A 13,279-nucleotide genomic window follows, 5' to 3' on the forward strand; every position below is an offset into this window, starting at 1 on the left:
CCTTTGGATGGCCCACTAGGAAATCATGTGCAGAGCAAACCAGTAATTTCCATCCGCTTTGTAATTTAATGTAACACTTTACAATTATATTATTTTTTTAAGTATATGCCTGTAGCTGTACCTACAACCAATAACATCAATCAATATAAATGTCTAACATTATAGATCGTAGAAATATAAATCGTGCATATTAACTGTAATAAGCGTATATATAAAATAAGTGAATTTCATTCAAGGCCATCTTTGTTTACTATTTAAGACAAGTAAGGAAAAATAGACTATAGGTTAGAAAAGTCAAGCCAGGCTGGTACCTACAGCTCAACTGTTACTTTTCTAGGCTATTTTTTTTTATATTAACCGGCTCCGTCGACTGAATGTCGACGATTCGGCCAAAGTCAAGGTGGAGAGATTTTTTATTTTAATTTAGCTGATCGAAGTATAGAAAGAGCTGATTTAAATGGAAATGATCGGTTGATATAGCTGTGGTTTTTTTGTGAACTGAAGAATAGGCAACAAGAGTCAGCACGGTTAGTAATAAACACCCATAATATTAACTACCTTGTTAGTATCTAATATAAGTTTAAAGGAGAAATGTGTAAATGTAAGTGGGAATATGTGCCTAATAGAAACGTTGAAAGTATGGAGGATAGAAATTACAATTTAATATTATTGCGGGAAATAAATTTGTAAAGAAACTTTATGAACGGGGAATTGCATAAAGTAAGAAGATAAGGGATGTTTATAGGGCGAGGGATATCCTTCCATAGAAGGTCATTTAAAGGAATTGACAATTTAGGGCAATAGAAAAAAATATGTTCAAGAGTACCTTCCTCAAGGCCACATTCTCATATAGAATGGTCCCTTACCCGGATCTTGGCCAAAAATACTGGGGAACAGACAAATCCCACGCGAAGTCGTATGATGACAGAGGTGAAAAGTTTATTTTGTTTTTTTTTTTTTAGATAAGAACCAAGGCTTAGAGGGGATAAAGGGTTGTATAGAACCATACAATTTACCTTTAGTTTGTTTTGTGGTTTGCCATAAAGCATTCCATGAATCAACCAGAAAGGGTTTAGACATAGCGCGTAGATCTCGAGGAAAACAGTAATTAAATTTTAATATTCCAGATTGAATCGCGTCCTTAGCGCACGCATTTCATTGCCAGTAATCCCTAGATGGCTAGGTATCCAAGCTAATGCAACTTCGCCTTCGCCTTCGGCAAGGGATGCCTTTGTTCTTAAATTAATTGTGAAGTTGTTTGAAGATTTGAAAGGATTTTTTGTTAGGTCTAACAAGCAGCTTAATGAGTCAGACAGGATTAAAGCCTTGTTGATCTTATGTGATTCAACATATGACACCACCTCTGACAGGGCAATTGATTCGCCAGTAAAGATGAAATTCTGCGGGGGACTTTTGTAATTTAAAATTATATGGAACTTAGGGATCCAAACTGCAGACCCGACCCAGCTATTGTTGGATAATTTGGATGCGTCCGTGTACAACGTCACCCAATCAGACCAATCAGAAGATAGAATGGAATTTAATTTTCTATTGGCTTCAGGGAAGTGTTTAGTAATTCCAAAGTCAAAGAAAATTTTAGGTTGGAAAATGAGAGACTGATATTCTACTTCAAAGACTGGGCATAAGGCTGATTGGAAAATGGGAACTGGAAAGGCTTTAAATTTAGTATAAGAATTAATTAACGGAGGCGGATCTTTATGAGACCAATATAAACAAGTTTGAATTGTTAGAGACATAGAGTGCAGAATATCAAGAAGGGGGTGTGCGCTAAATTGAATTACTTTAATTGGGAATCTATCGGTTAGGTACTGACGGCGAAGATGAAGAGGTGGGTCTACACACTCGATTTTCTCTAATTTGGACAGGGCTATTTTGCTACACGGCTCAAGTAGAAAACTATCGTAATCAAAATGACTATGATGTTAATTGATAACTGTGTTAAGTGACACTTGACACTTGACAGTTACAAAAACAATTTTTTAAGATTTTTTTAGATTTATTTGGGAATTGATCGGGAGGTATTGAATAATCACTTTTGGCAAATATTGTTTTACTAACGTTAATATTTTTGCAAAATAATGTTAAAGGTAATCGCGACGACAGCAAAGACTTCTTTTTCGAGGTATGAAGCTTAAAACCGTGATCTTGCTTCTCTTTTGAATTATCTCCTTAAAAGGTGTATAAATTTTAGGTCTTTGCCAGCATTTTCGACATGTACTACTCGATTAGCAGGTGAGATAGATCCAACTTGCCGCAAGGAGGCACCAAAAATTGATTCTGACACTGTTACTGCTTTACCTGAGGAGGCAAAAGAAAAGATGGTATATGAGTGTACAATCTGTGTGCCCACTAAGGTAAATGATATTGATTTAACACTTGTTCTATAATACTTCTACTACGTAGACTACTGGTTTTACACACTTTTTGTTCCCTTTTTAGTTGGACCAATTTACACGATTGCTGTAAGATTCCCTTTCAGAACTGAAAACAAGATACATACTATAATAAACACCTCTTACCTAAATTTTTAATTGTATTTTGTGATAAAAGAAAGTTAGAGTACTTACATCAATGTTGTAACATTCTGAAACCCATCACAAAAAAATTGGACTATGGAGCAAATAATTTTCCACCCATCAAAGAGTTTAGTCTTGGTAGATTCTTGCTAATTCCCTTTACGAAATCGTCTTTCATAATATATTCATTTCATAATTTCAATTGTTATTGAAATAGAAATTACATTATTTATGTGAATATAAAAATAATATTACGGCAAAAGTAACAGAAATTGATCTGTTGACATAAGTTTGTTTATTACTTACCTGAAATCATGATGTAATGCGATGACAGCTACAGTTTTGCTGAGTAAATAAATAGTGAAAACTTTGATTTGAAACCAGATGCAACCGAAAAAAACGACAGGTAAGAGACACAAATACAAAAATGTGTAGGTTGAAGCCGGCAAAGAATGAGACAGAAATATGCATACTATTGAAGTGAAAGCTTCTTTATCATCGATGAAACAAAGAAGCGACAGTAAAAAGAGCAGTCACATCAATTCATAATATTTAACATGGAAGATAATGAGATAGGAAGCATAATACAATGTTTTGGTACCAGGTGATCATAGTTAGAGAAGAGATTATTTTAAGTATGGCGCGAGTATACATTAATATATAGACACACTTTTTTACACATATTATCTTGCCCCAAGTTATGCATATATAGCCTGTGTTTTGGGTTACAAGACAATGATATATTTAATACAATATACTTACTTAAACATACATAAATTCATATAAACATACATATATTCTGACTCCAAGTGCACGACATATTACTACATAGACACCAGGAGAATATATTATTATATGTATAAGTGGTGGTAGGAATGTCTTTCATAGCGGTTGAAATCATGTGTCATCCTAGCAACCCGTACCAAGAATTAATATGCAGTTTAGAGGTTCATGCACCATGCAGGTTTCACTTCTGACATGTGTACTTTGTACGCACGCAATGTATTTTATTTTATAAATTGATATTTTCCGACTATTTTCTTATATATTATTCCGACTATATTATTATGTAGTTATGCCACTTTGGTTCTAATGGCCTCATGTGTCAGCGATATATATAATGTAAATGTAAACTTCTTCACTCGTATTTTTTATTCTCACATCTATTCTTTTAGTTAATATAGTTGTATATTTTTTTAAGATTTCACTATACTGATTAAATGTACATTCTATTTAGAACCTGTAAATTATAATCAAATAATTATGTGGTTTGAGATTGTTCTTTTATGTTCAAATTTAATTTGAAATTAATTAAATTAAATTTTATATATTATAATATATCTAATATTAAATTTCAAATGACTGAATGACACATGATCTGTAAATCTTCCAATGTCTTGTTAAACTCTCAGGCTGTGGCTTCATCTACAGGATCAACTTTATAGTAATACAGATTACCTGCTCAACCTCAATAATTGCATATTAGGTAGATGACCAGAGATGTCGCTTCTTTAAATCTAAACAATTTGTTTTTATAAATTTGTGTGTTTATTCCATAAGTAAGGGAGATCAGCTAATAATATCATATTGTTTATATTTTTTATGTTTTCAAGATCACACCTACAGTCGTGGTCAACTAATTAGGGACACTCTCTATTTAAACCAAATTGTGAATTTATTTTTTATTTTTCAATTAGTGTAAACATGATTCCATATCCCTTACATGTAGATATAATAAGTCATTTATGTGCCCGACTATACAAACAATAACAACTTCCTAAACATTAAACCTCCTTACAGTATAGCTGATAGATTATCACTATGCTATTTGTTCAAAAACTGCCGGCTCGTCATTTAATTATCGACACTGAGATATTGCGTTCTATTTTCAAAATCTGAATCTCAATATGTTTTTATTTCTTGTCCTATTGTTTCTTGGTAGTTTTGGCGGCAATCAAGATTATTAATTTTAAGTTTTGAGAACTATTTTGAACAAAAATGGGCAAAAATAAAAGTTGCGATGCAACATTACGAAAAGTCATCATGAAGTTTGTCGAGCGTGGTTGGTGATACCGATGGATAGCAGAATATTTAAATTATTCAAAAATTATGGTATGCAATGCACTGCAACATTTCAGGCGCAACAAACTGCTTTAAATATGCCCAGAAAAAAGAGGTCGAGAAAAACAACTCGGCAAGAAGATAGAATGATAACCAGATTAGCTAAGAAAGATCCGTTTCTAGGCTCTGTTTTAATTAAACATGAAGTGTTTGGGGCGGTCGAAAGAGCCTGTGTATCAGCGAGGACCGTTAGACAACGTCTGGTAGAAGCAGGGTTGTACGGAAGAGTGGCTGGCAAAGTACCGTTGTTGAAGAAAGAACATTGAAATGCACGTTTGATGTTTGCACGTAAATGTGGACATTGGACCTACTCCCAATGGCAACATGTATTATTCTCTGACGAGACCAAGGTTAATTTGATTTCTTCAGATGCAAGGCAATACGTACGGCGTCCTGTAAAAGCGGAAATTAATCCAAGATTCACAAAAAAGCAGGTGAAACATGGCGGTGGAAACATTAATATGTGGGGTTCATTTTCTGGACGTGGAGTGGGACCTGTGAGGAAATTTCAGGGTAATTTAGACCAACATCAATACAAGGCAATATTAGATGAAACTATGCTTCCCTACGCTGAGGAACATCTCCTTATTATATGGACGTTTCAGCATGATAACGACCCGAAACATACCGCCCGTTCAGTCAAGTCGTTTCTTAACAGTCAGTCGGTATCAGTGCTAGATTGGCCAACAAATAGCCCAGACCTCAACCCAATCGAGCACCTTTGGCATGAAATCAAGAAAAAAGTTGCCGCTTATCGTACCACAAATTTAGATTCGTGAGGCATGGGCAAACATTCCTGTCGAAACATGTCAGAAACTGATAATGTCTATGCCACATCGGTGTCAAGCGGTAATTACTAACAAAGGTTTTGCTATTGGGTACTGATTTTACACGTAATAAAATGGGGTTGTTAAAGAAATTAAAATACTGCAGATTACTAGTTTTGTTTAACTCTATTTCTCATTTTACTTTACTTTCCTTAATTAAATGTCCTGCTACAGAATTATACCTTAAATTGAATACGTCGTTAACCTTTGATATTAAACACTTTTTTCTATTTATTTAATTTTTTATTTACAGCCATTTATGGCATAATAATTGGACCAAACTATGCACATAATAGTTACTGAGAAATCAATAGGGTTTTATATTTATATGTACATAACCGGTTATTTCTCTTCACTATCTAGAAAGTCCCTAATTAGTTGACCACGACTGTATATATGGTGTATTCATTTATTTACATAGTTATGAAATTTGCAAAGTATATGATATTTAGTATATTTTACATGTTTATTGTCATTAATTTTCACAATATAACTCTAAGTTCGGAAGAGGAGGACAAACAAGCATGTAGGTCACCAGAGGAATCACAGGAACTAAGCTGGTGTTTTAGAAAGATGTATGCACTTTTTTGGAGGTACCCATGTCATATCGCCATAGAAACACAACATAAGGAAGCTCATTCCGAACTTGGTTTGTACGTGGAAGTAAGTTTTTGTGTTATGAAAATAAGGAACGAGACGAGCAGGACGTTCAGCTGATGGAAGTTGATACGCCCTGTCCATTACAATGCAGTGCTGCTCAGGATTCTTGAAAAATCCCAAAAATTCTGAGTGGCACTACAACTGTGCTTGTCACCTTGAGACATAAGATGTTAAGTCTCATTTGCCCAGTAATTTCACACGGCGCCCTTCAGACCGAAACACAGTAATGTTTACACATTACTGCTTCACGGCAGAAATAGGCGCCGCTGTGGTTCCTTGATAACTTCATTATAGAGGAATGCCATACATCCAGATGGTTTTAATTAAACTAATTTATGGTGTGACATGCGAATTATGAATTCAGGGGCAGCAATCATGTCAGCAGCTTGACAGGAAAAATTGAAGAACGGTACACCTGCTGTCTGTCTGATGTTCATATTAAAAAATAAACTTTCAGGTGGATCTGAGCCCAATAACTGGTGTCCCTGAGGAGCATGTTAAGACCCGCAGAGTCCGTATCTACCAGCCACCTAAGAACGCCATGCAGAGTGGCACCAATAATATTCATCACTGGGAGATGGAGTTTGACAATCGCCAGCGTTGGGAGAACCCATTGATGGGCTGGACATCCACTGGAGATCCTCTTTCGAACCTTAAGCTGGAGTTCACTTCTCCTAATGAAGCAATTGAGCATTGTGAAAAGAATGGCTGGAGTTGGTATGTGGATGTGCCTAAAATCGAAAAGGAGTTCAGGCCCAAGAACTATGGTTTAAACTTTTCCTGGAACCGCCGTACTAGAGTTTCCACAAAGTAAATTGTTTACGATTTCTAATAAAACTCAATTGTAATTTGATTGCATAGAAATATTTATTATTTGAAATGTAATAAACTAGATACAAATTATATGTAAATAGGACTAGCTCTAAATAAATTCTTCAGAGTCCATCTTGTTTATTTTCTTAAGTTCGTAACAGTTTGGTATTTTATATATAATTTTTATTTGTTTTATAATATTCAATCTAAATCATTAGTAAGGGCAGCAATGCTCTATTTTAGTTCACCGCAGGCCTGTCTCACTTTCCATGTATGCATCGAAATCGTAATACGCGCGTCGGCCACGCCAGCGTGGCTATGCGGTAGGGACTCACAAGTGCTCACGAGGGAGCAGTGACGTACGCGCAAGCTTTATTCGTCACCTATTCATCGATATTTCATCGATCCGACCCATCTTTTAAAAATGGAGAAACAAAAAAAGCAAGGCATATTAAAGGTCATTGCGATCCAAATTATAATTAGAGGTTTTTGAGTGGAACTTTTTTCACATGGTACCTATGTAGTCCTTCTTTTAAAAAATGTTCAAAATTCCATCATCGACTTTTAGTTAATTTATTTAATTAACTTAAACGAGAAAGACGGATACTTCGAAATTTCGAGTGATTTTTGAATACGAGTTCTGACCCGGAGCTAACGTGGCAGAAACAGCTCGCAATATCAATTTTGCGTTCAGAGTGGGGACTGCTAATGAACACACCGTGCGATTTTGGTTTAAATGCTTTCATGGTGGAAACTTTGATTTGAAGAACGAACCACGTAGAAGACCGCCCACACAGGTTAATAACAATGAATTAAAAGAGATGGTGGTAGCCGATCCGAGCCAAACTACCCAAGAAATAAGCGGCGTGGTTTAACGTTACCTTACCAATAATACGGACTCAGTTGCGTCAAATCAATAAAATAAAAATTGTAAAAAAAGGCTGTCTCATGATTTGACTGATCTGCAGAAGGAAACGCGTGTTGAAATGAAGCGTGTTATTTGCCTTGTTGAACCGATACAGAAATGAAGGAATATTGGATCGAATTATGACATGCGATTAAAAGTACGCCACAATAGAGTCCTAAAGCTTTGCTTTAATGTGGCGTTTGGTGGTCTCAGCATGGTGTTATTCACTATAGCTTTCTCCGATGGTCAAGCAATAACGGCAGATGTCTACTGTGCCGAACTCCCAACAATGATAACAAAAGTAGAACTGAATCAGTCCCGACTGATGAGTTGATCTTCACCATTATTATTTCATGATAACGCGCTACCAACACTGCGTCTTCTGGTACGTGATCGCCATTCGAGGACTTTACTGATATCTGCCCGTCGAACAATGTGCCCTCCCCAATATATCGGTGACTTTGGTTCTCCTGCGGATCTCCTCATTTCTGATGTGATCTCGCAAGGAAACTCCGAGCATAGCCGTATCCATTGCCTGTGAGCGACAATATAGGTACGTACCTATTATTTTGATTCTGACTAAATTAAAATAGTACACAAATACGTTTTATTGCTTAAAAACGAAAATTTTACTGATTCCAACAGTATTTAATGTAATCCTCGCCATCTCATGCACCATCTACATCGAGCAGCTTGTTAGAGCTAGTCAGAGTACTGAGTACAGCGGAGTCCAATCCTTAATCTAATGATAGAACCTTATTTGGCCGTTTCGTATTAAAAATAGTTTGGGGTAGACTTACCTATTTGTGAAATAAATACACAACTTCTTAATAATTTTTTTAATCAGTTTCAACATGGTTAATTATTATTTTGTACCTCGGAAGAAAATCATATATCGCTGATCTCACTTTTGTAATATATTTACATTTATACAATTAAATAAAATAACACAAAATTCGTGTCCAACATTCTGACTGTGAAATTCTCTAACTACCTTATTTTAAAATGTACATCATAAGTATAATAAGATTTTAAAATTTTCATCTAATAATTTATTAGTCTACATTATTTAGAGAAAAATTATTGCATTCGTTTTTATTTACATCTCGAGGAACTAAAATTATTTTTAAATATTTAAAGTTTCTTAAAGATTATTTTGTATAGTCTGAGATCCTACCTTTAACACAACTGCTGTTATCAAAGATTTTCTAAATGTAATTAATTATTCTTTAGTGGTCCTGCCCGCACGTTATGATGGTGCATCGGGCATGTTGATTTCAGAATTCAGCCTAGCGTAACTCTAAAAAAAAGCGATTTACTCGATTTTATGAAACGTACAGTCATTGAAAGATTGACAGATGACGGCTATAATCTTGTAAAAAAGGAGATATCCGAAATTCGCTACGTAGGTAATAAGCAACTGTTCGCTTTCAAACTTAGCCGGATTATACTTCGTGGCCAATCGCGATACTTCAATTACTACTATTTCAAACTTATGTCAAATGACTGCACGTTTCATACTAAACTAAATTTCAATTTTTACTTAGGCAGTCCCGCCTTTTATTACGTAGGATAATTATTACATCCTCTTTGGTTCATTTTAACACAACATATCGGTTTTAACAAAGATTAATAAAATTAATAATCGAAGTTCGAAGCATTTTAAATAATACCGATATCCGCAAAATAACGGCTTATTCAATAAAAATTAAAAATTTATCTATGCAGTTTGTTGAATTATAAAGATTCCAATAAATAATAGAGTAAAGCAGCTGTAGGAAGTGAGAGGGGTTGTCGCCTTGTCGTAGACCTAAATCAATTACATATATCAACTGTATGTGCAGTGGTCCTCCTCGGTAGTACCTACTTATTTACTAGTTGTATTTCGGCTTTGTGTTTGGATGCCAATGCAATTTAATGGCACTTATGTAGGTATTTATATACGTTAGTTACGACCGAGATGACAGATCATAATTTTGTATCACTGTTAGAGGCAGATGATGCCCCTTAGCATCACGCCATCTCCATGTTCCGATAGTCATTTCTTTAAATACTTTAAATCCTTATCTTCGAGAAAAGTAATAACGCACGTAAAAATATTTAACTCCAGTCTCTGGTACTGGTTTATGTTGATATCGCTCATGTTAGGAGACTGCCCACCTATAAATATTACTTATATTATTTCAAGGATGATAAAGACTTAGTAACTGTGTCCGAAACAGCTATTTTTTGAGTGGAAAGGATGCAAAGGTTATACAGTTGTGTGCACATTTATAATAATATTAAAAAGGACAAGATTAAATATTGCACGCATCGCGTGACGTATAAGCTTCCTATTTAGGACGTATTTTGACAAGTGACATTTTATGGAGGGAAGAATTAAGCAGAATCATCTCAATGACGTACCCAAAAGTGTCCGGTAAAACCGTTACATTGAAGTACCTAGGGCTCTACAGTATTCAGTCGCAAGTGGGCAAATATTGTGATAAAACATAATATAATCAACACTCAAGTCACTAAAAAATATTAACTTTACAGCGCACTTGATTCCGTCAATAATATCTAAATTCATTTCATTCTCTCTTCCATTCTAGAGGGACTTGGAACTTACTTCCTTACTAGCTTACAGCTGAAGAGTTTCCCTCCATGGTTTCACCCCATACTACTTCGTAGTAGTAGTATCTAGTATATAAGAAATGAGATCAAAAAATTTTGAGAAAATTAATGCCTTTTTACTTTTAACATCATGTGAACCCGGTAACATGCTTTTTTCGGATGATTTGTGAGTGTCGTAAATAGACAACCCCCTTCCTATTACTACATCTAAAAAACTGAATAATAGATTTCGCTTTTAGGCAGAATCTCCTACTGGTAATATCTAGTATTTAACTATGTAAATATAAAAAAGCTATTTATTGTCTAATCTAAAAGAAAGCATAGGTTTTTGGCAAAAGGACGAAGCGAAATAATGGAATTAAAATCCACTTTAAAATCTGGCTAAGGCTATTAGTAAATAACAATACTAAGATAAAAACTAGGAATTCTTTTACAAAATTGAATGACTTCAATAAGAATATGTTATTAATGTAATGTTAATAAGATCTTTTCTGCAACTTATACAAAAAAGCAATATTGCGAGAAACCATCGGGCAAGTGTAATTTTTTGGGTCAGCGATATTGGCGATGTTTATTTTAATATACCTATATCACTATTAGGTACCTACCTGTAACTTCGATAAAAAAAGTTTGTATTAAAAATTGCACTTATGAATGAGAGTCAAGGTTTTACCATCTTACCATTTCAAAAAGGTTGTCAATTATAAAGTTGAAAATTTTAGTTTAGTTTTACTTTTTTAAAGCAAAAAGTTTGTGATGACAGAGTTAACCAGTCAACCCAAGCAAAGTTCGCTCATGAGCATGACGCATGGACTAGCCATCGCTACCCTTGCCATATTTTAGAAAAGCTCCTGAAAGGCTGACACGGGAACTCAACCAAAATAACAAAACAAATCTTACTGAGATCACTAATACAAACTAGGCACGGCATTTCCCGTCATTATTGTTAAACATAAGTATTTCGTATGCCTAGCTCCCGATATTTCTCAGATTTCACATTGTTCTCAGTGCCATATTTAAGATGAGGTTAGAATATTCTGTTTTATTATTTATATGATGGGTAGATGTTACAGGCAATGTGAATTATTGAGGCATTCTTTACAATAACTAGCCAATGATCAGGAGGAAAATTCCTAGGAATTATATAGAGTAGGTATCTACTGTCAATTGTTATGCATCCAAGGTAATACAATAATCTGTTCAGCTTAACTTTATACTCAAATAAATTTTTGCTATTTTAAATACATATACGATTTCTTTCTTTTCTTGGTACTACTGCATACAAATAGGACAGAGAAGGGAAGCGAAGCTTTAATACCTACCCCAAAATCTTTCCTCCCAACTCATCGATCAGGTTATATCCAAAATGGGTTATTTAATTTTCTTCTTCAATAAGAAAAAGGGCGAATGCCTTCTTAGATTATGACCCTAACTAAGTAACTACTTTTCAACTATATTTAAACACCTTGAACTTTATTTTCTTAGTTTTATTCAAATTATCGATTTGCTACTGTACCAGTAATTTTATGTGTGGGAGAGAGATAATCTTTCTTTAAAAAAAAAACATAATTATTTTTGGAATATTAAAAAGGTCATTTCATTAAACTTTTGACTGGGTGAACCGATTTTGATAATTCTTTTTTTATTTGAAAGCTGGTGCTTTCCGTGTGGTTCCAGATCTGACAATGGCATCCATGAGAAAACCATAAAAGTCTTAAATTTGATATAAGTGTGTGTGCGACAAATTTACGAATAACTCAACATCGCGCCAACTGCGATATATTTTCTGGAAAGAATATACTTCAAAGGTACTTCTGATAATGGGGTCCTTGAACTAACTGAACTGAAGTAATGGAACTCTTCAATTCTTAGGAGCAAATGAACGATACTCAGCCTTAACTTTACTCGCTTACGTTCATTGCTCCAATGCAAAATTTAGTAGATCTAGACATATTTTGACAAATTATTATTAGTTTGTGTACTTCAGATTAAAAATACGCAATTATTTTTAAACTTTTTAGTGCATATTTTATCTATTGTTTTGGAATAGTGTTTTTGAAGTCGGTTGTTTTTTTGTTAATTTTTTTTACACAAATTATCTTCCTCCAAACTAGGCATACAATTCGATATCAATGTATACCGTAAATACATATTTATATCATGGATGCTTGTATGTGTTTATGTGTGTGGGCTGGGAAACTAACATCAATATTCAACATATAAATGTATTCTCGTTCCGGCATTCGGCCCCGACCTCTAACTCATTGGGTCATTGGGATTTCTAACAATGGATACTATGCTCTAGCATCTTGACTCCGTAGTTCCCTCCGTAGTTGGATATGATTGACTGATTGAAACCCAAGCTATTTTAACTGAATTTTCACATCGGAAATTAGTTTAATATTAACATTACTTAATTAAACCTTTTTATATCAAATCTCGATACAACAGAATATAATATAACATAATAATATAACTCGTTAGCGGGTCCTGCTTGTGGTGACAGGTCGACCACTGCAGTCATAGATAATAACCCCCTTATTCATAATAGTCTGCTAACTTAAAGCGTTGCTAATTCTCACTCTGTCTTCTTCTATTGACCTAAGTCAGTAAAGTTATCGGAGCATTATGAATAAGGGGGTAAATCGTTGTATTTGTTGGATGCGATTACTAATTATGACAGTAATCACTACTATCGACTATTATGTTCACGAAGCATCCTTACACAAACAACAAATTCAAGCTCTTAAAGTTGATGCACCCGATATATGATAATTTAAATTTATACAGTTTATTCT

The 13,279-nt window shown here is 34.5% G+C and overlaps 1 protein-coding gene across 1 annotated transcript; it reads left to right on the forward strand.

Moving 5' to 3' along the window:
- The first annotated feature begins 1,974 nt into the window (after window positions 1-1,974).
- LOC126977856 (NADH dehydrogenase [ubiquinone] iron-sulfur protein 4, mitochondrial) lies at window positions 1,975-7,088 on the forward strand. Its single transcript, XM_050826493.1, has 3 exons — window positions 1,975-2,143; window positions 2,213-2,375; window positions 6,603-7,088. Exons 1-3 carry the CDS (start codon window positions 2,100-2,102, stop codon window positions 6,957-6,959), a joined length of 564 nt encoding a protein of 187 aa, XP_050682450.1. The 5' UTR covers window positions 1,975-2,099; the 3' UTR covers window positions 6,960-7,088.
- The last annotated feature ends 6,191 nt before the right edge of the window (window positions 7,089-13,279 follow it).

The sequence above is a fragment of the Leptidea sinapis genome, chromosome 46 (assembly GCF_905404315.1).
Source record: "Leptidea sinapis chromosome 46, ilLepSina1.1, whole genome shotgun sequence".
In the NCBI taxonomy this organism is placed as follows: Eukaryota; Metazoa; Arthropoda; class Insecta; order Lepidoptera; family Pieridae; genus Leptidea; species Leptidea sinapis.

Bases quoted from the DNA above. Each gene is read 5' to 3' on its own strand.
- LOC126977856 (XM_050826493.1), top strand. From the start codon at position 2,100: ATGTTAAAGGTAATCGCGACGACAGCAAAGACTTCTTTTTCGAG. The intron at 2,144-2,212 runs GTATGAAGCTTA...TATAAATTTTAG, and splicing joins GCAAAGACTTCTTTTTCGAG to GTCTTTGCCAGCATTTTCGA. The intron at 2,376-6,602 runs GTAAATGATATT...ATAAACTTTCAG, and splicing joins CAATCTGTGTGCCCACTAAG to GTGGATCTGAGCCCAATAAC.